The sequence below is a fragment of the Theropithecus gelada genome, chromosome 16 (assembly GCF_003255815.1).
Source record: "Theropithecus gelada isolate Dixy chromosome 16, Tgel_1.0, whole genome shotgun sequence".
Taxonomy (NCBI): domain Eukaryota; kingdom Metazoa; phylum Chordata; class Mammalia; order Primates; family Cercopithecidae; genus Theropithecus; species Theropithecus gelada.
Window position 1 is genome coordinate 57,904,750 of NC_037684.1, and position 24,703 is coordinate 57,929,452.

A 24,703-nucleotide genomic window follows, 5' to 3' on the forward strand; every position below is an offset into this window, starting at 1 on the left:
TAGGGGAACAGACCTTTCCAGAGGGAGAGGCTGGCATAGGAAGGGCCGAGTCCTGTGGGCGTGTGCTGGCACCGACAGCCCCATAGGCAGGGGCCTTCCCCTCAGCACCCTTCTGTCTCCCCACAGCTTCCCCCGCCCCGGAAAGGCTAGCAAGCCCTCCTTCCTTCCTCCGGGAAGCACATCTATCCAGGGCAGGCTCATCCCCAGCGGCCACACAATGGCCCTTATCAGCCGTGGAGCCAGGCGTAGACCCAGTGCACACCAGGTCTCACTTATTTCCTGTTTCCACCCAGTGGGTCGGGGTGGACCCAGAGCGGCCATATCCTGACTGGGGCCCAGAAGACGGAGAGCACCCCCGCTTCCCCTTTCCGCCTCTCAATCACTGCTGGGCTCACCCCTCCCTCACAGGACGCAGGGTGTGTGGGGGCCTCAGTTCACCACGGGGGAGGTGAGCATGTGGGGGGACCCCTGGAGTCAAGCCCCAGGGCTGCATTAATCTGAACGGGGAGGCGGGTCTACGCGATATACTTTTTGCAATGGTTCTCCCACAATAATCTTGAGAATAGGGACATCATCTGTATTTTCAGACTACTGAGACCGCTCTGCGGGTGGGTTCAGACCCCTTTCCTGTTTCTGGTCCTGCAGGAAACCACAGGTGCCTGGAACTTTGAAGAGACTGCACCACTTCTCTGAGCCTTGGCTTTCCTGTCTGCCCAACGAAGGGTGCCAGACAGCAACCCTCCCGATGGCTGTGTGTGAGAAGGAACAGGCGGGCAGGTGAGGGCTTTGGAGGTCCCTAGGTATATGTGCTGGGGGCAGGCATAGGTTACCACGGGGGAAAACTCAGCAAGAAGGGTGTGAGAAGTGGGGCAGAAAGAGAAGATGGTGGCATTCTGGACCGGTTAACGCAGGAAGAAGGCTCCACACCCAGGGTATGCGGGGCAGCGGGTCAGGAGGGATGAACGAGAGCTCATTCGACTTAGCAGAGTCCATGAAGCCGCCACTGGCATAGACGGCATGCTCCACCTGGTTAGCGCCCCAGAGGCTCACCATTCTGGAACCTCATCCTAGCCCCAATCCTGGCCACTTCTGCAAATCTCAGACACAGAAGTCTAGTTGGGATCTCCAGGGCCCCTGTTCCTGGAGTCTACAGAGAGTCCCAGGCCCACCACTGTACCCCCCACCCCCCAATCATCAGTCACACACAAGTGTAAAACCACGCTCTAATTACCCCTGCACAATGTAACAGTCACAAAACAGCCAGCCATGGCCTGCTGGAAGCCAGGGGACAGTTCTTCATACACAGGCTTGAGGGGGAGAGTATGCAACACAGAGCAGCTGGAGTGACCCTCAGTCTCAGGACACAGGATGGCAGGACAAGCACTGAGCAGGCTCCCAGAGGTGTCTTCTGGGAAAAGGGCTGCCGAGTGACCACGGCAGGAGGCAAGTGGTGGATGTGGGGACAGACCATGTCCACAAAGCCCCTAGAGAGTGCTCTCTGAAGACCCCCAGGGCCAGATCCTCCAAAATGTCTTGAGCTGGTTCTCCCTTCTGCCTGCCCCCACTTTGAGGTCCTGGGGGGTCCAGAGGGGGGCTGTCGTCAATGACTCTTGACAAGGGTGGTGCATATGCACCTAACCTGACAAAGACCGCCCTGGAAAACTCTGTGGCCACAGCTCCTTGACCACCTGTCACCCCTTCCTCAGCCGGCAGGGCGGAGGCATGGGACTCAAGCTACCAGCAGAAGCGAACCTAGATCCTTCCCAGTTCTCTCTGTTCAGGCTCTGGAACTTCCTGGGTCAGACTCCACGCCGTGGGTAGGGAGGAAGGTTGTGCTGGCCGAAGGACCCTCATCAGCCTCCTCACAACCATGACATAAGAGCCTGGCCAGAGGGGTCAGACTGCTTTTGCTGAGAGCAGGAATCCAGACCCTCTGTTCACTCCTCCCGGGACAAGCTATGAGATGCCAAGACTCCTGGAAACCAGCACTGCTTGCACCAGTCTATGTAGCCTGTACAAATGTGAGCATCTCCCCTCCCAGACAGCCTGAGGCCCAGGACGGCAGGACAAGAATGCAGGCCTGTGCCAAATGGGGCATGTGCCTGGCGGGACTACTTGGGCTAGACTAGAAGAGGGGGTAGGAATCCAGAAATAAGTCGCAGAACTGTCCCCAGGTCTTCACTGTTGATGCACTAGCTGGTTTCACTCACATCTCAGCAACAAAAACCTGTATTTAAGTGGCTAATTCCAGAGATGAGTAGTGGAGAGAGCAAAGGAGTCTGGCTAGAGCTCACTCTGGGAGGCGTATGCAGAGAACACTTGGCTGTCTCTTCAGGGGGTCAGGCTGGGCCCCCAGCACTCCTGGCAGTGGAAAGGCAGAACTGGCTGCCAGCTCTGGCCTCCTCCTGGGATTCACTCCCATCCTGGCTCAGATCTGTGGCTGTGCTTCACCCAGTGGGTCCTCCCTCAAGGAGCCAGGCGGGATCTGCAGGGGTAAAGCAGGTGGTGGAAGTGGAGAGTGGGCCTTCCTCTGCTTTCCATCACCCCGTTCCTCCACTGCAGCGGCTCCTCACGTACAGGCTGGCCCCAGGCCTGGGCCTCAGGGAACCGACGATGGGCTCAAGCCCTCTCGCTCCCGCTTCCCTCACCAGCATCGCTTACCTGGAAGGGTCTGCTTATCCCCACCACAGAACGCAGACTGTTGCTGTAGTAACAGAGGAGAAACTCATCTTCAGTTGCAGGGATATTGCTGATGTCCATGTAAACCTGGAGGGGGAGGGGGATGGACAGGACTGGGGTCAGTTCCAGGGCTCTGGGCTCCACCTAGCTCGGAGTGACAAGTTATCCAGCACTCTGTTCCTTCCACGAGACAGGAGTGCTGAGGCAGGCCCGCCTGCTGGTGACGTACCTGGTGCTGGTGACGTACCTGGTTCAGGTTGTCACTGCAGGAGACCTGGCTGTCCCCAACCCAGGCGTACGACACGTAATCATTAATGTCCCGCAGCCCCACCTGTGAGGGGAAATCAGGCCATCAGTGGTCAGGGAGGACTTGGGACGCTAGGCAAGTCCTAGGAGAATAGTCTCACCGCTGGGCCTGGCTACTATACTGTACGCCTCCCCGCCGCCCTTCCCTGCCAGCCCTAAGCTACAGAAGAACCGCTGGGGTGGACGAGGGTGTTTGTCAGCATCTGCCCAGCTCCCAGGAGCCCTCGGGAAGGACGAACTGGGGGCTGTTGCTGATGGACTCCCTGCCTTGCCACCACATCACCTTGTACAGTCCAATCCAGTCCCACGGGCTGCTGGGGAAGTCCAAGGTTGACGAGTAGCTGACCATCATGTCATTCTCCACGGTCCACAAGTCCTCGGGCATCAGGACAATCAGCGGAGCAGACACCAACGGCTTCAGCTAGACACGGGGGTGGGAGGGGCTGAATCATTCCCTCCTCTGAGGCCAAGTGTTCCTCACTGTGCCCTTCCAACATAGCGGGGAAGGTGGGGCACCCAGAGGAGGTGGGCACAGGACTCCACTGGGCTGCTCCAGCGGGCTTTGGCTGGCCAGCAGGAAAGAGGGCCATACACCAGTCAGGAAGGTGGCCGGCCCTGTCAGGGAATGGCGGGGGTGGGAATGGCGGAGAGCAGAGGCTCGGCTGAGAGGCTTAAGGAGGTGGCCAGGCAGCTGCTGTCAGGCCTCCTGGGTATCTGACCCAAAGCCCCACATGGGGGCTGCTCTGGTGAGAACAGCTGTGAATGTGCAAGAACACAACAGAGAAACCAGTGTGGGCCGGGCATGGTGGCTCACGCCCATAATCCCAACAGTTTGGGAGGATCACTTGAGCCCAGGAGTTCGAGACCAGCCTGGGCAACATGGTGAAACCCTGCGTCTACAAACAATACAAAACGTAGCCAGGCGTGGTGGCACCTGCAGTCCCGCTACCAGGGAGGCTGAGGTGGAAGGATCGATCACTTGAGCCCAGGAGGTGGAGGCTGCAGTGAGCTGTGATGCCACCACTGTATTCCAGCCTGGATGGCAGAACGAGAGACATGCATGCATGCACGCACGCACACACACGCGCACACACATGCACGCTGGTAAACCTGTATGAACATGTGAAGGCTGACAGGCAGCAGCCTGAAGGAGGCCAACACCTTGGTCGTTTAGACAGCAAGATACAAGGACGCAGGGGTGGAGGGAGCTCCCATTGCAACTTGATCCAGGTAGGTTTAGGACAAATAAAAGAAGTCCTACTTCTCACATCGGGTAATAAGCCTAATGGAACTCATTAGCCCCAAGGGAGAATACCCAAAGGAAATGGAAACCTTTTCACAAAGGGTTTGAACACGTTTTTGACAGAGCCATCAACGGCTCCTAAGAGGAGCTGGGATATCTGACCTGGCAGGAAAGGCAATCATGGCCTCCACAGGTCTCCCCTGGGGGACTGGCTGACATTCGAATCCAGGGATGGAGGGCTTGGGGATGTGGCCAGCATAGCTACTCCTCTGGCAAGTATCAGGCAGCCTGGAAGTTCACCTCCAAGTCGAAAGTGCCGGTGACAGGCTTATGGTCGCTGATGCTGTACACCATGTGGCTGCTGTAGCTCCTCAGAGACAGGGAGAAGTCTGGGGCCGGCAGTCTGGGAGTATCGGGGCCAGCCTGGGGCTGCCGCTTCAGCCTCCACAGGATGCGATCGGTCCACGCAGGCTTGCGTTTTTTCTCACTGCGGGGGCAGGAGGCAGAAAGAGGAGGAATGGGGAGAGAAGAAAGGTTGGCATAAGAGCAGAAAGGAGCCCACGAGAGCTTGCTGGAGCCCCTAACTCCAGCACCCACTGGCAACCACAGACCCCAGGCCAGAGCCGGAGGGAGCATGGCAGCAGGCAGGAAGGTGCCCAACAGAATCCAAGGTATGCCGGCCCTTGTCACACTTAGCCAGGACCCTCTGTATGTTCAGCTCATGTTTTTAGGGTCAGATTGTGACTCAGAAACATTTCATTTCATTTGCTCTTTTTTGAGCAAATGCAGCAGTGGATCAAAGCAGCTGACGTCTGGGGTTCTGAGACTGGACAGACCTGAGCTTGAATCTGAGTGCCCTGCATACTAGAAGGATACCTCAGGAAAGGGAAGGGAAGCACGTAGGAAATGCTTACCAGACGATGCCTGTGATCTGGACTGTTACCATACCTTTTCTTTTTTTTTTTTTTTTTTAAAGAGACAAGGTCTTGCTGTGTCATCCAGGCTGGAGTGCAGTGGTGCCGTCCCAGCTTACTGTAACCTCAAACTACTGGGCTCAAGCAATACACCTCACCCTCCTGAGTGGCTGGGACTCCAGGTGCGTGGCACCATGCCTAGCGAATTTTTAAACAGTTTTTTGTAAACACAGTATGTTTCCCAGGCTAGTTTTGAACTGCTGGCCTCAAATGATCTTCCCATCTCAGCCTCCCAAAACGTTGGGATTAGAAGGCATGGGCCACTGTGCCTGGGTATATCATGCTCTCTTTACAAGTAGAGACACAGACTGAGCTCAGAAGGGAAGCACCTTTCCCAAAGTCACAAGCTACCAACTGGTGGAGTCAGGATACAGGGCCAGCCAGCACGACTACAGAGCATGTGCTGTTTTTTTGTTTTTTTTTTTTTTTTGAGACGGAGTCTCGCTCTGTCGCCCAGGCTGGAGTGCAGTGGCCAGATCTCAGCTCACTGCAAGCTCCGCCTCCCGGGTTTACACCATTCTCCTGCCTCAGCCTCCCGAGTAGCTGGGACTACAGGTGCCCGCCACCTCGCCCGGCTAGTTTTTTGTATTTTTTAGTAGAGACGGGGTTTCACCGTGTTAGCCAGGGTGTTCTCGATCTCCTGACCTCGTGATCTGCCCGTCTCGGCCTCCCAAAGTGCTGGGATTACAGGCTTGAGCCACCGCGCCCGGCCGAGCATGTGCTCTTAACCACCAAACTAACCTCTCTCAGGCCTCAGCTTCCTCGTCTGCCAGTGGAGGGAGTAACAGTAGTTACCGCGAAGGGTTGCTGAGATGACTAAATGAGATCAAGTACATAAAATGTTTAACACACTGGTTGGTGCAAAATGAGCTCCCCATGCACACTGGCCTTTATGATTTCCTCTTAAGAGTCGACTGAGGCCGGGTGTGGTGGCTCACGCCTGTAATCCCAGCACTTTGGGAGGCTGAGGCAGGCGGATCATGAGGTCAGGAGATTGAGACCATCCTGGCCAACATGGTGAAACCCCATCTCTACTAAAAGTACAAACATTAGCCAGGCATGGTGGCGGGTGCCTGTAATCCCAGCTACTTGGGAGGCTGAGGCAGGAGAATCGCTTGAACCTGGGAGGTGGAGGTTGCAGTGAGCCGAGATCGCAGCACTGCACTCCAGCCTGGGCAACAGAGCGAGACTCTGTCTCCAAATAAAAGAAAAGTTGACTGAGAGACCTCCCACCGGGGTTTGGAAGAGGTCATACAGCTCTGGAGACAAAATGCATTCCTCCTCTAGGTAACTGAAGTTGACCAAAGAAAAGTCTCTGACCCGTAATCCAGCCTTCCCAAGCGACTACTGGGGCAGTTTCAGCTTGGCCCGGTAGCCCTGAGTTCTGGAGGTGGGCTGCGTGTGTGGTAGGGGGAGCAGGACAGCTGCTGTTTCTGGGTTCCTCCCCCTTGGTGGACAATCCCCTTTCTTGAATGAGCCCAGAGTAAAACAGCCTGATTGGGTCAATCAATCAATCTGTAGACAGGGTCTCACATGTCACCTCATCTACTGATCTATCCACAGGGCCTCACTGTGTTGCTCAGGCTGAGTGCGGGGGCACAATCCTAACTCACTGCAGCTTCACACGCCTGGGCTTCAAGCAACCCTCCAGCTCCGCCTCCTGACCAGCTGGGACCACAGGCGTGTGCCAGGGCACCTGGCTATTTTAGAACCTTTAACGTGTCTTCACTGCCTCCAGAATAAAGTTTAAGTCCCCAAGTGGGGCTTTCAAGGGGCTCAGGAGTCTGACCACCCCCGTCCTTCATCTCACATCACTTCCCCAGACCCACTCCACCTTGCTGACTCTCTCAAGCCTTGGACCTTTGCTTTTGTGGTACTTGCTGCCTGGAACACCGTTCTTCACCAGGGAGAGGCCTCTGCCAAAGCCATCCCGGACCTCATCTTTTTGTTTTTGAAGCATTTTATACCAGTATTATACGATTACACTATATTGCAATTTTCTGTTTCCCACTCAGCACGTCACTTAGTGTATGAGCCCTGAAGGCAAGGACTTGGCTGTTGGAGTGTCCTGTGTATCCTCAGCATTCACACAGATCCTGGCACACAGGTACTCAATAACCAGGTACACTTACTAAAAACCCAAGCTCAAGCTCGTCCCTCAAAAATGCCCATCTAATCTTAGTGTTTACAGCTCCATATACTCGCAATCAGTTGGAAACACTATTGTTGTCTCCTCTTTTATTCAACTACAATTTTTTTTTTTTTTTTTTTTTTGAGACGGAGTCTCGCTCTGTCACCCAGACTGGAGTGCAGTGGCGCAATCTCGGCTCACTGCAACCTATGCCTCCCGGATTCAAGTGATTCTCCTGTCTCAGCCTCCCAAGTATCTGGGATTACAGGCATGCACCACCACGCCCGGCTAATTTTTGTATTTTTAGTAAACTGGGTTTCACCATGCTGGCCAGGCTGGTATTGAACTCCTGACCTCATGATCCGCCCACCTTGGCCTCCCAAAGTGCTGGGATGACAGGCATGCGCCACTGTGCCCGGCCATGCGCAACTATGGCATTTCACCATGTTGGTCAGGCTGGTCTCCGACTCTGGTCTTCAGGTGATCCATCCGCCATGGCCTCCCAAAGTGTGGGGATGACAGGCGTAGGCCACTGCGCCCGGCCTATTCAACTGCTATTTTATATAAATGTTCCCAATGTACTGCTGTCCCTTCAACAGTAAGAGTTAAGTACTCTAGCAACTGAGGAGACTGGCGGCGTGGTGAGCTCAGCCTTTAGAATCAGGGACCAGTTGGGGGAAGATTCCGTCCTGTTAATTAAGAGCTGTATGCCCCTGGGCAAGTGACTTCATTTCTTTAAGCCTCATTTTCTTCAACTGTTAAGATGGGGTGATAACAGTACTTACTTCAAAGAGCAACAACGAAATTAAAGGGCGTCAAGGGAGTGGTCGAGAAGCGGGAACTCTGACTAACCCTGGTCTGCTTGTTGGATCCTTGGGTTGTTTCCAACCTTTCACTCTTCTAAGGAGTGTTCAGAGGGCACTGGAATGTGGTATTCCCATCCCAGAGACTACAGACACTGCGTCCCTCAATCTGCCTCGGACACCAGATGCCTAGCAATGCTTCCAACTTGGTAATGGGGCTGGGTGTGGTGGCTCATGCCTGTAATCCTAGCACTTTGGGAGGCTGAGACGGGCGGATCACAAGGTCAGGAGTTCAAGACCAGCCTGGCCAACATGGTGAAACCCCATCTCTACTAAACACACACACACACACACACTAGCTGGGTGTGGTGGCGGGCGCCTGTAATACCAGCTACACGGGAGGCTGAGGCAGGAGAATCGCTTGAACCTGGGAAGCGGTTTCAGTGAGCCGAGATTGCACTGTTGCATTCTAGCCTGGGCAACAGAGCAAGGCTCTGTCTCAAAAAAAACAAAACAAAACAAAACAAAAATTGGCCGGGCACAGTGGCTCACGCCTGTAGTCCCAGCACTTTGGGAGGCTGAGGCGGGTGGATCACAAGATCACGAGTTCGAGACCAGCCTGGACAACATGGCGAAACCCCCATCTCTACTGAAAATACAAAAAAAAATTAGCTGGGCGTGGCGGCGTAACCCCAGCTACTTAGGAGGCTGAGACATGAGAATTCCTTGAACCTGGGAAGCGGAGGTTTCAGTGAGCCAAGATCGCACTGTTGAATTTCAGCCTGGGAAACAGGGCAAGACTCCCTCTCAAAAACAAACAAAGGGCCGGGCATGGTGGCTGACTCCTGTAATCCCAGCACTTTGGGAGGCCGAGGCGGGCAGATCACGTCCGGAGATCGAAACCATCCTGGCTAGCACGGTGAAACCCCATCTCTACTAAAATACAAAAATTAGCTGGGCGTGGTAGCGGGCGCCTATAGTCCCAGATACTCAGGAGACTGAGGCAGGAGAACGGCGTGAACCCAGGAAGCGGTGCTTGCAGTGAGCTGAAATCTCACCACTGCACTCCAGCCTGGGCGATGGAGCGAGACTCCGTCTCAAACAAACAAAAAAAACTGGGTAATGAACCACACGAATGCACATTCTTTTTTTTTTTTTTTTTTGAGACGGAGTCTCGCTCTGTCGCCCAGGCTGGAGTGTAGTGGCCAGATCTCAGCTCATTGCAAGCTCCGCCTCCCGGGTTTACGCCATTCTCCTGCCTCAGCCTCCCGAGTAGCTGGGACTACAGGCGCCCGCCACCTCGCCCGGCTAGTTTTTTTTTTGTATTTTTCAGTAGAGACGGGGTTTCACCGTGTTAGCCAGGATGGTCTCGATCTTCTGACCTCGTGATCCGCCCGCCTCGGCCTCCCAAAGTGCTGGGATTACAGGCTTGAGCCACCGCGCCTGGCGGACATTCTTTCAAAGCATTCTCCCTCCCTTACTTCCCCACGATGGTTGGGAGCCCACATTTGCTGTCATGTAAGGATCCTCCCCAAGTCCTGACCACAGCCTGTCTTTCCTTCCTCCTCACGACTCTCAGCTCGCCCCCACCCTCCTTTTTTCCTTTTCCTTGCCATGGCCAGGCTGATCACTGGGCACCTGTATTGTTCATTCTCTTTTTTTTTTTTTGGGATGGAGTCTCGCTGTGTTGCCCAGGCTGGAGTGCAGTGGCGCGATCTCAGCTCATGGCAAGCTCCGCCTCCCGGGTTCACACCATTCTCCTGCCTCAGCTTCCTGGGTAGCTGGGACTACAGGTACCCGCCACCACGCCCGGCTAATTTTTTGTATTTTTAGTAGAGACGGGGTTTCACCGTGTTCGCCAGGATGGTCTTGATCTCCTGACTTCGTGATCTGCCCATCTCAGCCTCCCAAAGTGCTGGGATTACAGGCGTGAGCCACAGCGCTGGCCTGTTCATTCTTTTAACCAAGATTTACTTAGCACTTCTTATATGCCCCACACCTGCGGATATGAGAAATAGGATGGACGAGGTTCTCGAGGAGCCTGTTTAGCAAAATCCAAGAAACAAGGTGAGCGTGTACAAATTAACCAACCAAGTTCCCTCTACCCCACCTTGTTTTTCCTTAGAGACAGGGTCTTGCTGTCATGCAGGCTGGAATGCAGTGGTGTCCTCATAGCTCACTGCAGCCTCCTTGAACCTAGACTCAAATGATCCTCCTGCCTCAAGCCTTCCGAGGAGCTGGGACTTCAGGGGTGCACACCATGCCCAGCTATTTTTTTTAAGACAGGGTCTCACTGTTGCCTAGGCTGGAGTGCAGTGATGTGATCACAGCCCACTACAGCTTCAACCTCCTGGACTCAAGCAAGGCTCCCACCTCAGTCTCCCGAGTAGCTGGGACTATGGGTATGTGCCACCATGCCCAGCTAACTTTTGCATTTTTTGTAGAGATGCGGTTTCGCCATGTTGCCCAGGCTGAACCTGAACTCCTGGGCTCAAGTGATCGTCCTGTCTCTGCCTCCCAAAGTGCTGGGTTTAGAGGTGTGACCCATCATGCCTGGCCTTTTTTTTTTTTTGAGATCGAGTCTCGCTCTGTCGCCCAGGCTGGAGTGCAGTGGCGCGATCTTGGCTCACTGCAAGCTCCGCCTCCCGGGTTCACGCCATTCTCCTACCTCAGCCTCCCGAGTAGCTGGGACTACAGGCGCCCGCCACCTCGCCTGACTAATTTTTTGTATTTTTAGTAGAGATGGGGTATCACCAGCTATTCAGGAGGCTGAGGCAGGACAATCACTTGAACCTGAGAGGCAGAGGTTGCACGGAGCCAAGATCATGCCGTTACACTCCAGCCTGGGCAACAAGAGGGAAACTCTGTCTTGAAAAAAATAAAACCATTTGTCTGGGCTCATAGTTGGAACTGTAACAAAACTCCAGTGTAATCCGGGACTTTAGCAGGATTCCCACCCTGCCCTCAGCCCTTTCGCTCTCCCCTATAAGGGAGCTAGCCTCTCATTACATCTTGGCTTGGGAACACTGTAGTCGCTGGCCCAGCACACTCATGCTCGGTCACTTCATCAGACCGGCCCCTGCAGGTGCCTCTGGTCAGTGTGCTGTCTGACTGGAAAGCCTGCCCTCTGCTTTCTGCCAAACTCTGTGCTTCCTTCAAGATACTCTCCTGACAGGAAGTCTGACAGGCCTCTCCTAGCGTTAGCTGTCCACCTCCTTAACATTCGCTCCAACCTTCTGCACGCAGTTCTGGAAACCTTCTACTGACTAACTCCCGGACTTGGTAACATATGCCAGGCACTGTGCTACTCCCAGGGATGGTCCTAAATCAGATCGTCTCTGCTCTCTGGGCCATCACAGTACAGTAAGAAAGGTACACTGTTGCTTAAAAGGTACAGTGTTGCTTAAAAGCAACACTGAGAGCATGGCGTGCGCAAGGCTGGGAGCGGCACAGGGCAGGAGAGGAACGCTCAGTGAGATGGGGAGGGGCCGGGAAGGCGTCCTAGGAAAAGTGATGTCTCAACTGGGTTTTCAAGGATAAAATAACAGTTTCATTAGATAGGAAATGTCTCTGCCCCAGGTGGGCTCAGGCCCTGCTCCCTGCAGGAACTCCCAGCTGCCTCTGGACCCTGGCCCCAGCCAGGAGTATTTCAGTTACCATGTCCCCTGTTCTTGCCCGGACATTCTTGCATTTCCTGGGCTCCAGCCAAAGGGAAGTACTGAAGGCTCATGAGTTGACAGTCACAGATATGAGTTCCAATCCTCATGCAGTGGTGAAGTCTATTGCTCCTTACTTATATATTCTTTGAGACTCAGTTGCCTTCTGTGTAAACAGTCAATAGTGACACTGTCTACCTAAAGAGGACATGGTAAGAACTGACACAGGCGAGGCCTGGGTGCACGCCTGCCCGCCAATCATGGTGAGCTGTTATTTGGAAATAGGTGTGTGCCTCCTCCTTAGCAGGAGTCTGCCTTCCTCACCGTGCCATCCTTTTTGCTGTTGCTGGCAAGGATGACCATGAATCCTGACGCACAATGGGCTTGAGGAAAGCACTGTGGGCTATAGATTCAGAGATCAGTCTGAGCCCCAGCTCTGCCACTCACTGGGTGAGCTACCTGGGGAAGTCCTTGAACTTCTCCAAAGCTCACTACCCTTTTAGACCCTGTCAACTCCAGCCCAGACCCAGCTTTTGCAACAAACTTCAGTCTCCTGGAGACCTCTCTGACACAGGGCTGGGAGAAGGGGCCACCTGGCCGTAGGGTCTGCCAGCACCTCTCTTCCTGCTGGCAAGTGTTTAAAGAGGAATTTTTTTATTTTTTATTTATTTATTTTTGAGACAGGGTTGCCCAGCTGGAGTGCAGTGGGTTAATCTCAGCTCACTGCAGCCTTTAACTCCTGGGCTCAAGTGATCCTCCTGCCTCAGCTTTCCTGAGTAGTTGGGACTACAGGCACATCCCACTCAGCTGATTTTTAAATTTTTGTAGAGATAGGGTCTAACCATGTTGCCCAGGTGGGTCTTGAACTCCTGGCTTCAAGCAACCTCTCCCCATCCAAGGCCCCAGCCTGTCCTTACAGCTCCCACCAGGACTCTCGTTTCTAATGGATGGCTGCAGAGACTGGCAGTCTCCCTGCAGCTGTCGGTCTGGGCCGGCCAGCCTGTCGCAGCCTGGCCTCTTACCTCCTTTCCTGCCTGCTCTGTTGCCCAGGGCGGGTCCTGTCCCCAGCGTCCGCTGCCTCCTCTTCTCTGGACAGCCCTGCTCACAACCCTACCCTGTCTTGCTCCACACTGCTCAGTCAGCTCGCTCTTTCCCCCTTTCCTTGGCAAGGATATTTTGGCTTTGCTGTACCACTTCCAGAACCAAGCTGGAGTTCTACCTCTTGTCCTGCGCTGCCTAAATCCCAAAGGCCTGGGCTGCCCTGCTGGCACCTCCCGCCTCCCTCACAGACACACTCCCGCTCGGAGGAATGAACGAGCCGCTCCCGCTGGGACAAAGACCCTCATGACATGTAAGAGGCTCTTCCTTTCTTCAAAGAGATGAGGGTCCCTGCCCCAAATTGGGTCAGGGACATGTTGCCAGAAGTTCTTTCTCAGGTTTTGATGGTTACTTGGCCCCTTCTCAGCTTCTTAGAAAGGTTTTTAGTAAATCTATGATGGGAAGACATGAATCTATTTATTTTATAATTATTTTTTTGAGACAGAGTCTCGCCTGTCACCCAGACTGGAGTGCAGTGGTGAGATCTCAGCTCACTGCAACCTCCGCCTCCTGGGTTCAAGCGGTTCTCCTGCCTCAGCCTCTTGAGTAGCTGGGATTACAGGTGCACGCTACCATATCTGGCTAATTTTTGAAGTTTTAGTAGAGATGGGGTTTCACCATGTTGGTCAGGCTGGTCTGGAACTCCTGACCTTAAGTGATCCACCTGCCTCAGCCTCCCAAAGTGCTGGGATTACAGACGTGAGCTACCACGCCCAGCCGGCATGAATCTAAAAGTCACAATAGCAGTTCTCTCCCATGGTTACTCGGTGCCGGCCTTCTTCAATCCTCAGCCTCATGAGGTGTGTGCTGTGTCATCCACACTTTATAGATGACAAAACGAGGCCTAACACTTTGTCTAAAGTCAGACAGAGCTGTGCTTCTAACCACCAGACTCATGATCTCACTGATCCTGATGAAATTCTCTACCCACTACTTCACCTTCTCACACAGAACCTGACCCACCCACAGGCTGGGGCAGGGGTCCTTAATACCAGTAACTGGTTGGCCCAAGCTTTCTGCCCTGTTTGGGGACCAGAAGGTCTGGGGTTTCCAGAAGCTGACGTGCAGTCCCTCCTAGGTCAGGAGGCAGCTGCTCCACCCTCTCCTCTAGTTCTATCTGTAACACCCCCACCCCCCACACACCTCTCCTGCCTTTGCTGGCACTGGCGTTCCCTCCCACTCTCGCTGAGATCTGGGACGGCTCCCCCAGTCAGTGCCTCATGAAGTGGACAGGAGGCGCCACTCTGGAGAGGAGATGGCTACACTGCTTCCCGGCCCCTAACACTTCTATTCTGAGACAGTGCCCATGCCAGCAGGGCCAATGTAACCTGACTTCTTAGACCTTCTGGCCCCTCTTCCTCCTCACCTGGTGTCATAGTCGTTGGAGTTCCTATCAAACTTGTAGGTGGGTGGGAAGAGCAGGCGGCCCTCCTGGAACTCCCGGAGCAGCGGGTCATGTTTCTTGGCAATGCTGAGCTGCGGACAAAGTCACAGTCCCCGTCTCCCTCTAGACTCGACCCAGTGGCCCAGCACCACACTCCATTCAAGGGATCAGCACATGCCGTCACAAACGGGGCAAGAGTCAAGCAATGCCACTCCACTGCCTCACTGCCCCAGTGACTGCTCACAGCCCACCCCCACCAGAAAGCAGGTGAATCCTTGCAGAAACATTACCAAGGCCTAGGGGAGGCAGCTGTCTGCCGTTTCCCAGTCCTTAGACTGCAGGGACCCGACTTGGAATTCCATCTCTAGTGGAGGTCACTAGCAGACATGTGTCAGAGGGGAAGCTGGGGGAGCCAGGGTCCTCCAAAGGGTCATCGCACCCTCCAGGAGGGAAACGAGGCTGGGGACGGGAAAGACAGACGACAGGGATGCGATGGGCTGATGCGTGGTGGCGCCTGGTGCAAAGCCCTTCTGGTGCCCTATTCTTCTTCTTTTCTTTTTTTTTTTTTTGAGACGGAGTCTCGCTGTGCTCCCAGGCTGGAATGCAGTGGCGTGATCTCGGCTCACTGCAAGCTCCGCCTCCCAGGTTCACGCCATTCTCCCGCCTCAGCCTCCCAAGTAGCTGAGACTACAGGCGCCCGCCACCACGCCCGGCTAGTTTTTTGTATTTTTAGTAGAGACGGGGTTTCACCATGTTAGCCAGGATAGTCTCGATCTCCTGACCTCGTGATCCACCCGCCTCGGCCTCCCAAAGTGCTGGGATTACAGGCTTGAGCCACCGCGCCCGGCCTTCTTCTTCTTTTCTAAATAATTCATTTCATGCTCTGCATGTGGCTCCCTATTCTAAAGCACACCCAGGGGCTGTTACCCTGGCTCTTCCACGTGAAGATCAGGCACCGGCAGGCGTGGCTGCCTCACCCCTGGACGCGAAGCCCTGCTAGACAGCCTCCCCCACCAGACCTGGGCAAAGGAAAACAGCGGCGAGGGCATCTAGCAACAGTCCACACAGCTCACATGGCTCCCACCGTGGGCCCAGATCACCCCCTGGGGCCCTCCCCTCACTTGATACCTGGTCCTTCTCCCACAGGCCACTGTAGCACCGATTTTTAATGGATTCCCGAACAAAGTGCAACCCAAAGTCCTCGATCCGAAAGTTCATGTCTCCAAACCAGATAATGAGGCTTCAGAAAAAAAGGAGGGCAGCCTGAGGATTTGTGATAAAGTCAGGGAAAGGAGATCACCAGGTGGCTCAGCCTGCTCAACCCAAGGGCTGCGGGGGCACAGAAAGCCCAAGGGGCAGGTGAGGCACCAGGGCACACGTGGGTCCTCTGGAACTGTTCTCATGGCTCCTAAACCACCATTCAAACCAAAGAGACCCACCAAAGAGCCTGCTCTAGCAAACACAGAGCAGGCTGTGGCCCTTGCTTCCTCTCCTCAACTGGTCACAAGGAAAGGCTGAGAAGCCCTCCTGGTGACCTCAGGAACCTCAAGGGCTTTGACCTGTTCCCAAGTGTTCAGGGTTTCTAGGCAGGACAGAGGGGCTGGAGGAAGGCGACCCCAGGCAGGCAAAGCGAGGGGAGACAGCAGATGGGCACCAGGGAAGGGGCAGGGAGAGGGTGGGAGCCAGAACACTGACTGACACTGGCTGGGGAACCGTGACGGGGCAGAGGACGCTGGCTTGGGTTAGCGTGGGGCAGAGGGCGGGGAACAGTCTGCAGAGCCAGGCTCACTCGTGATCCAGGACGTTGGGGATGTCTCGCCCCTCACAATTCTGCATCTCCAGGATCCGGTCAAAGTGCTCCAGCCGCTGGTAATTGTTGGAAATGTGGGGAGGCAGGTGGCAGTTGATGATGCTGACATAGTAGCCATAAAGCTTCAGGCAGATGTTGACCCCACCTTTGTTCCCCTGGTGGAGCAGGTCAACAGAAGAGTGGGAAGCTGCTCTGGGTTGGACCACCCCTCTTCCCACATCCTAGACCTGAGGGGAGACAGTCTCACTTCCCCCAGGGTCTCCCATGGACAGCAACTAAGCTTCCCAGGGTGACCTCTCCATGCACAGAGCCCAGCTCGCCGCACCTGGCCTCAGGGATAGCAAGCATAGCAAGCCCACTCTGAGGCAAAAGAACAAACATGCACTGGGCTGGACAGAGAACCAAGATTCCTTTCACTTCCTTTTTCTTTTGCCCAGCACCACAGTTCCCAGCCCTTCCCAGCTCACGACTCAGACAACAGCTCAGTCCTTACCCAGTACCCAAACACCCCTCCCAGCTCACCATTCGGACAACAGCTCGTCCTTACCCAGTACCCAAACAGGCCAGTGGGGGTGGATTTAGTCGACAGAATCTGGATATAGGGCAAATGCTGATACTTGGCAAAGACCAGTAAGAGAATCCCCTGCATACGGACATGGGAGACCTGCAGCAGAGAGAGGGTAAAGGTCGCTCATTAAACCACAGAGGCCAAGTGCATCCCTTCCAAGCCCCGTGCTAGGGACACGAGAGAGCCCTCAGCCACATGCAGTGTCCTGCCCCAGGGTCTACGATATCCCAGTTTGAATCTCAGAGTTTCAAGCCTTTCATTCTTCTCCTCAGCTGCCAAAGATACATGCTGGGGGCTGAGGTTTTAGATTCTGCTCCTAGGCCTGGGGGTGGTGGGGAGAGAAGATAAGGCTGCCAGGGCCCCCTGCCATGAGGAGAGCACCAACTCTTCAGTCGCTGCCCCATGGATGCCTAGTCCCCTCTCAGAGATGCTATCCTGAGATCCTCTGGGTACCCTTAGGCTGCAACCCTGGGTTGCCAGGGCCTCAAAGAGGAAAGAGGACAGCAGCTAAGGATACTGGCTTTGAAGTTAGATCTGGGTTCCAACCACGGCTCTAATTCTTAGTATTTGACATTGAGGAAGTTTCTCAGTGTATTTTCTCATTGATAAAGCAGGAATCTATCTCATAGACACTATGGGGATTATCTGAAAGCTATTATTTTTTGGTTTAAGCATTCTTTTTTTTTAATTTTTTATTTTTTTTGAGACGGAGTCTCACTCTGTCACCCAGGCTGGAGTGCAGTGGCACGATCTCTTCTCACTGCAAGCTCCGCCTCCCGGGTTCACGCCATTCTCCTGCCTCAGCCTCCCAAGTAGCTGGGACTACAGGCGCCCGCCACCACACCCGGCTAAGTTTTTGTATTTTTAATAGAGATGGGGTTTCACCGTGTCAGCCAGGATAGTCTCGATCTCCTGACCTCGTGATCTGCCCACCTCAGCCTCCCAAATTGCTAGGATCATAGGCGTGAGCCACTGCGCCAGGCCAAGCATTCTTAAAAGTAAAGGAAGGAACATGAGAGGTTTCCAGGGTGCTGGAAATGCTCTTCTTTATCCCCTTCCCTCCCTCCCTCCCTGGGAATGTTCTTTGTCCACCGTCTGCCCCCATTTCTCCCTCTTAGAGACATGATTTCGCTGTGTCTACCAGGCTGGAGTGCAGTGGTGCAATCACGGCTCGCTGCAGCCTTCACATCCTCGGCTCACGCAATCCTCCCACCTCAGCCTCCTGAGTAGCTGGGACCACAGGTGCGCACCACCATGCCCGGCTATTTTTGTTTGTTTTGTAGAGACAGGGTCTTGCCATGTTGCCCAGGGTGGTCTTGATCTCCTGGGTTCAAGCAATCTGCCTGCCTCTGTAATCCCAGTGTTGGGATTACAGGCGTGAGCCACCACGTCCGGTCTGCTCTTTATCTAGATGTGGCTGATGGTAACATGGGTATGTGTAAAAATCCATCAAAGTGTACACTGAATTTCTACATGCTTTTCTGTGTACATTATAGCTCAGTGAAAAGAAAATAAGAAAATGTTTTCCCCAAACCCCGTAACTATATACCGCGTGCAGCTGGGTGTCCATGAAGGCAATACCCAGGGAATGCCAGTGGGTAAGGACACAGGCTCACAGACTGGGGAGAAGAGCGAACATCAGCTCAAGATGCCCACAGGCTGGGGAGAAGAGCGGACAGCAGCTCAAGATGCCCACAGGCTGGGGAGAAGAGCGAACAGCAGCTCAAGTGCCTCCTCTCTCATTTACTCCTGTCAATCCTGGAAGGAATCACTGTCCCTGTTTTGCAGATGAGGGACTAAGATTTAGGGAGGCTAAGGGACCAGGAGGGCTACCTGTATTGTAAAACAACAGCAAGGGGCTAGGACTGCCAAGATCCCTGCTATCTGCAGCTGCCAAAGGTGGGGTGGGAATGGGCCGCAGCCAGTAGCTCTCCCTCTCAGGTTCAGGCTGGCTACCACCAGCACCCGAGTCGCTGTTTCCGGAGAATGAAGTGTGGAGGCCAAGGAGGAAATCCCCGGGTGGGGAGCGTGTACTGGGGCCTTCCAGGAATTATGAAACTTGATCCTGTAGGCCACGAGCCCTAGCAGAGCGGAGTCAAAGCAGGGGGAACCTCAAACCCAGCACTGGGCAAGGGAGGCATGAGAACTTCAGGTTGGCCAGAGGTTGCTACAGACGTGTCCTCAAGCCGACCATCCTCCCCAGTCTTCTCTCTCTCCCACCCAAGCACACAGGACAACAGGGATGGAGGACGGGCTGGACCATGAGGGGCTGACTCCCAGGGTCAGGACTGAAGCAAGGGGACTGATAAAGACTCAGGAAAAGTTTCAGCTTAATCCCCACCCACAAAGCAGCTTCAGGCCACTGGGTTCCACCACAAAGACACTGGCTCACTTTGTGAAGGAGCAGCAGGAAAGTGGGGGCAGGGAGGGCGGGGTCGGGGCAGGACAGAGTCAGACTGGGAGAAAGGGTGGGGCTGTGGGAAAAGCAGAAGAGTTCTAGGGAAAGTTCTAGTTGGAGGAAATGAAGTAGGAGGAGCAAAGAAAGGACTAGCAGGAGGTGGCCGGGGGCCCTGGAGCAGTGGAAGGGGGTCAGCCCTTCTCAGTCTATAGCTGGCAAATGCACACCTAAGAAGAGGCTTACACGGAGCTCACCCATCCACCCTGATTGTTGGCTGGGGAAAGAAGGGCATCCGTTTTGGGTGCCAGGCCCTCAGGCTGGCCTCCCAATCTCAGCCGGCCACATGGGTAGGAAGAGCTGTGTCTCTGCCACAAGCTGAGCTAATTTCCTTGGCTCAATTCCATCCTACCAACCTCTGCCAGTCAGCCAAGAAGCAAGGAGGCCTGCAGTCTTGCGAAGGGAGTGGCGGGTGAGAGAGAAGTGGTTCTGTCCTCTGTAAGGATCTAGCTCCCTATCTACAGAAGGAGGCCTCTGGGCTTGATGTGGAGGGAACCAAGGACTCTCGCTGGCATTTTCTATCCACAGGAGCTCTAAACCTTAGATTCTTTCCTCCCCATTCTGCTCCCCCTCCAAAGGATACACGGCTCTTGCCCCAGTACCCCCAGGCAAACTAGGCTGACTGAATTCATTCTGAAGAAGGAGTCATCCGGGAAAGGGGAAAGAGGGAATTCTGGTATTTCTAAGCAGCTGTACACCAGGTGCTGTGAATGGGAGGGTTTCATCCCTCAGGTGTGCAGGGCAGAAGCAAGGTGAAGATCCAGCAACCTAGGACCTTCCTGTGGACTCTCCTACGGTCTAAAGACACCCCAGAGTATACTGCTCCCTCAGACTGAGAACTTTTACCCACCACACCTGACTCCCTCTCCTAACTTCTGGACCCTCAGAACCTGACGTGCACGTCCCGTACGACCTGAGGATACCCTATGACACCAGCAGGCTAGCCATGTCTAAGATCTGTCAGTCTTAGAGTTCACCAGCATAGCAATAAAGTATTAGTAGTTAAGAACTTGGGTGATAAAGTTTGAAAGACCTGGATCCAAATCCCAGATAGTGCATGTGACTTCTGAGCCATGGTTTTCTCTGTAAAATACCTCTATTTCAACACACTTGTTACGATTTTAAAATAACATATATAATATAAAGAGCTACTTATGATGTTTAACACCAAGTAAGCGCTTCATAAATGACAGCAGTATTATTACACTCAGAGATTTCAGTACGGGCATTTGAGTAGAGACTGGTGGCTGGGGCGGGGGCCAGTACCGAGGTGTTCACAAGCCCTGCTGCACCTCCCCTCAGAATCTTCCCAAGCTGAAACATATGCAGGTGTTAACCCAACCCCTGGAGACTCAGCTCAGCTCCAGCTCCCTCAGAAAGGCGAAAGCAGGCAGGAGCCCCAGGGGTCCAGGTGCAAGTGAGGTTTAGCCCTTTAAACAAATGGGAAACAGCATGAAAGGCTAAGTAGGAGTAAGAGGAACACATCAGACCAAACAAGCGGGGTCAGTGCAGACGTGAAAACACAGTTGTCGATTGCCCACGAACTGGCAAGTTACCTTGACGAAGCTCAGAGGGGAAAGCACATCCATGAGGAAACTGCTCCATGAGTCATTAAAGGCAGCATCGGAAAGGAGGCTTATGATCCCAGAGTTCAGTTCCTGCAAACTGACCATGCCAGCTCAGAGGCTTGGCCCCTGGCCTCCAGGCTACTTCCCCTGCCACAGATATTTAACACCGTGTTCACAGACTTTCCAGCCCTGAGTTCTGACGGCCGTGAGGTCTCCCTCCCCTGCCGGCTGATCTCCAGCCCCCTTTGCCGTTGCTGACCCAGGATCAGAAACATGGGACTGTCCCTGGAGCAGGCTGAAAGCTCCCGGCCTTCAGACTCCAAAGCGGAGGAGGGCAGGTCACAGTGGTTCCCACAGGGAAACCCGGGACTGGTCAGGGAAGGGCGAAGGAGCCTGCAGATACCTACCCAATGACATATATGTCAAGATTCAGGTTCTGGTTGTTCAGCTGAAGCAGGTCACTGAGATCTAGAGGGGGCGCTGCTGAGGCCACGTTCCAAGTCACGACATGTATGCTGTGGAAGGGAAGCAGAGGGAAGTCATGGAGGAAGGAGGGTAAGAGAGTACACGGGGTCGGCCAGTCATGGAGGAAGGAGGATAAGAGAGTGCACAGGGTCGGCTGGGCACGTGGCTCAGAAGTAGGGATGGGAAGTTGCTGACTGAGCCCTAGATGATAACAGAGGTGTGTGGGTGGCTGGAGGAGCTGATGGAATTAATATATTCCTGGCAGTTCAGTCCCCTAACCCTTCCCTAGCCTGACCTGAAAGTCTTGGGCTCCCTTTGGCAACTCTGCTGTATCAGCAGCACCAGTGCTGCCAGGTGTGGGCGGCTGTGAGCCTGCATGGAGGACCCAGTCCAGGGTGGGGATTTCCTGCTTCAGCCGAGAAAGGTGAGGACGGACAGCTGATGGTTCAGTATCCCCATTCCCTCCACTAGCGCAGAAACCCGCATTTCCATCATGAGTGTGGCGGATTGTGGTGACATGAGCAGGCCTAGACCCCGTGCACTATCTTTTTTTTTTTTCCTTTTGAGACAGAGTCTCACTCTGTCACCCAGGCTGGAGTGCAGTGGCACGATCTCGGCTCACTGCAACCTCCGCCTCCCAGGTTCAAGTGATTCTCCTGCCTCAGCCTCCTGAGTAGCTGGGATTACAGGTGCCCGCCACTATGCTGGGCTAATATTTGTACTTTTAGTAGAGACAGGGTTTCACCATGTCGGCCAGGCTTGTCTCAAACTCCTGACCTCACGTGATCCGCCCGCCTCGGCCTCTCAAAGTGCTGGGATTACAGGCCTGAGCCACCGCGCCCGGCCAAGGAGTTTTTAAGTAACGGGTTTCTTGACATGTCTCTTAAGAGTCTATGCTCTACGTCTGTGTAGGATTCCGTGAAAAATAAAAAGGACTCTCTCGGGAAAAGTCATCAGTTGGATAACATTTTCCACCTCAGCTTACACGTCTTAGGAAAGCAAGAAAACTAGATCAGGGGCCTCAATGACATGGGATCCAGTCAGAGGCTCAGAGGAAGGAGAGACCTACAGATGTCTTTGCAAAACAGTCAGTCACAGCAGCTCTTCAAGAAGCCCCAGACTGTGTGCAGCACAGAGCACGCAGAAGCTGCAGACCCTGCAGAGACCAGGAACAGCCTGGCCTGAGTCCTAGGCACACGATGAGGAGTACCTGCAGCAGCTGGAGATCTGGAATGGCAGAGGGTACAGGGGGACGGGAGAAAAGAGCAGATGATGCCAAAACATCTCTTCTCCAACAGACCCTGTTCTTAGAGGTTGACGTTCTCAAAGGCACTTCAAGAAATTCTTGGCCAGTTTAAAGCAACTTCCTGTCCCTCCCTGTTAGCATAAGCAACACTGTACAGAAACCACCTTCCCAAGCACTCAGCCTGAGATTGTGTGCTTCATTTGTTTACGATCTCCCCCTGCTGTCCGACAGAGGCTTAAGGAACAAAAGACCTTTTACTCAGAGTCTTATTTTCTCAGACTCACTCTAAGAGGATGGAGAGCAAAACTCCGGATTTCTTGTTCCCACTCTCAAATCCGACGATTAGCAGCAAATCCAGGCATCGTGACTTACACTAAGTGGGCGATTAGCCTTGTTCCCCGTGAAAGAGCAGGCAAGAGACCAGGCTAAGTCACTTCACTAAAGGATCTTATCTCAATCTGATTTCGGGTTCCCGGGGGTCACCATGGGATCAGGCAGACCTCCTGATGTCTGTGCTGATGAGAAGCAGGAACAAGATTTCTAACCTAGAGCTGAAAGGTGACGGCCTCGTTATGTCTTTAACCTCCAACAACCCAACACGGCTGTCCTCTCCACAAAGCAACCGGGACACCTGCTTGCGCCCCAGTGGGAACGAGCTTGGCAGCCTCGGCTTAGAGGGAGCGCGAGGCTCGGGCCCAACACAGCCCACCTGACATAGGCGTGGGAGAAGGTGGTAGCGCCCCTGAACCAAAGGCAGTCATGGAGGTCTGGTGCCTTGTTTCCCGGTCTGCGTCCACCCCCAGCCCGCAGCCCAAGTGGGTCGGCGGCAGCGATGCCCCGAGCAGGCCTCCTCTGCCGCCAGCGTCTCCTCACCTGAGCCTCCTGCCCTTCGGCCCGCTCAGCTTCCGCGAGCTCATGGCCGCCGTCGTCCCCGCGCGCTGGTCCGGCAGGTTCGCGTCTCCCGGCCAGCGGGTCCCGGCCAGAGCAGCCCTGCCGGCGGCCGGTCGGACGCCTCGCTGTCGCGGGCTGTTTTTCTTCCGGACTCCGACCTTCCGCCCCCGCTTCCGTCAGAGACGGGCCAGCGGCGCACGCCGGGCTCTGGGTGGTGCGGTTCGCAGGAGGAGGCGGGACTCTCCCACGAGCGCGAGGCTGCGAGAGGCTGAGCCAAGACGGGATCGCGGACGTCAGGGGGGCGTGTCGGGCCTGTCATCAGCGCACGACGCAACAGTACCCCAGACGACGCGGGGTGCGCGGCCGCCGCCAGACCCGGCCCCGCTCGCGCCCGCCGTCCGCGGCTCCCAGCGTGCCCCGCGCCAGGGACCGTTTTCCGGCGGAAGTTGTCGCTTCGCCGCCGTCGCCGCCGCCGCCTCTGCCCCACTCGCGAGGCATCCGAGAACCCCGTCCTTGTGTTGTCTTCGCCCCGGCTCCCCGCCGTCCAGAGACCCAGGGGGTAAACGAGGGTCGGGGGTGGCGACACGCAGCCTAGCCACTGTCCCGCCTGGGATCCGGCCTCCCCGCCCCCCAGCTGCAGGTAATCGCCCCGTTCCCGTGGCGCTCACGCCGCTGCTGCAGCGCCTCCGTTCTCCACGCCCACTTCCAGGCGGCTTTCTGCCCCAGACTGATTGGATTACCTATGGCATAGAGGACGTTTGGGGATTCCTGGACTCCTGGAAAATTAGCCGTCAATAAATGAAACGCAGGCCGGGCACGGTGGCTCCCGCCTGTCATCCCAGCACTTTGGGAGGCCGAGGCGGGCGGATCACTTGAGGTCAGGAGTTCGAGACCAGCCTGGCCAACATGGTGAAACCGCGTCTCTGCTAAAAATACAAAAGTTAGCTGGGCTTGATGGCGCGCGCCTGTTAATTCCAGCTACTAGAGAGGCCGAGGCAGGAGAATCGCCTGAACCCGGGAGGCGGAAGTTGCAGTGAGCCGAGATTGCGCCACTGTACGCCAGCTTGCGGGACAGCGAGATTTCGTCTCAAAAAAAAGCCGAGATGGGATTTCACCATGTTGGTCAGGCTGGTCTGGAACTCCTGACCGCAGGTGATCCGCCCGCCTCGGCCTTCTAAAGTGCTGTGATTATAGGTGTGACCCACCGCGCACGGCCTAGAACTACTTTAAATAACTGTTTTGCTTGTTTGGTAGGGTGGATAAAGAGGAAAATGTGAAGAGGAGGCAGACAAAAGCAAAAGGAAATCCTGTCAGTAGGAAATGGTCAAATTACAATTCAGATGTGCAATGTTTGCATAAGTAAACTGACAAGGGAAATTTTCAGACACATCTTGGTACCTCTTCCTAATCTTGCCCTGGTAAAATG

At 54.7% G+C, this 24,703-nt stretch overlaps 2 protein-coding genes across 6 annotated transcripts; one reads left to right on the top strand and one right to left on the bottom strand.

Annotated features, from left to right (window-relative positions):
- Window positions 1-1,209: 1,209 nt before the first annotated feature.
- INPP5K (inositol polyphosphate-5-phosphatase K) lies at window positions 1,210-23,691 on the bottom strand. Of its 5 annotated transcripts, XM_025361002.1 has the most exons (14): window positions 23,260-23,691; window positions 22,671-22,901; window positions 22,210-22,367; window positions 21,083-21,190; window positions 20,664-20,772; window positions 16,632-16,748; window positions 16,064-16,239; window positions 15,403-15,514; window positions 14,257-14,366; window positions 4,529-4,715; window positions 3,269-3,406; window positions 2,927-3,010; window positions 2,662-2,766; window positions 1,213-2,485 (listed from the first exon to the last, which is right to left on the bottom strand). In XM_025361002.1, the coding sequence occupies exons 5-14, from the start codon at window positions 20,694-20,696 to the stop codon at window positions 2,429-2,431; spliced, it is 1,119 nt and encodes a 372-aa protein (XP_025216787.1). In that variant the 5' UTR covers window positions 20,697-20,772; window positions 21,083-21,190; window positions 22,210-22,367; window positions 22,671-22,901; window positions 23,260-23,691; the 3' UTR covers window positions 1,213-2,428. The 5 variants fall into 5 exon arrangements, with proteins under 5 accessions (XP_025216789.1, XP_025216787.1, XP_025216788.1 ...); XM_025361003.1 differs by lacking the exon at window positions 22,210-22,367; XM_025361000.1 differs by lacking the exons at window positions 22,210-22,367; window positions 22,671-22,901 and having other exon boundaries at window positions 23,260-23,686.
- Window positions 23,302-24,652, top strand: LOC112608903 (WW domain-binding protein 11-like). The gene is made up of 2 exons (XM_025361007.1): window positions 23,302-23,917; window positions 24,532-24,652. Exons 1-2 carry the CDS (start codon window positions 23,302-23,304, stop codon window positions 24,552-24,554), a joined length of 639 nt encoding a protein of 212 aa, XP_025216792.1. The 3' UTR covers window positions 24,555-24,652.
- The last annotated feature ends 51 nt before the right edge of the window (window positions 24,653-24,703 follow it).

What these genes read in the sequence shown, in the direction of transcription:
- LOC112608903 (XM_025361007.1), top strand. Translation starts at nt 23,302, where the DNA reads ATGGCCGCCGTCGTCCCCGCGCGCTGGTCCGGCAGGTTCGCGTCTCCC. An exon ending in TCCCCGCCCCCCAGCTGCAG is followed by an intron (nt 23,918 to 24,531) that starts GTAATCGCCCCG and finishes CTTGTTTGGTAG; the next exon opens with GGTGGATAAAGAGGAAAATG.
- INPP5K (XM_025361000.1), bottom strand. Translation starts at nt 23,303, where the DNA reads ATGAGCTCGCGGAAGCTGAGCGGGCCGAAGGGCAGGAGGCTCAG. An exon ending in GCCTGTGGGAGAAGGACCAG is followed by an intron (nt 14,367 to 15,402) that starts GTATCAAGTGAG and finishes CTTTGTCCGCAG; the next exon opens with CTCAGCATTGCCAAGAAACA. An exon ending in CCGGCACTTTCGACTTGGAG is followed by an intron (nt 3,407 to 4,528) that starts GTGAACTTCCAG and finishes CCCCGTGTCTAG; the next exon opens with CTGAAGCCGTTGGTGTCTGC.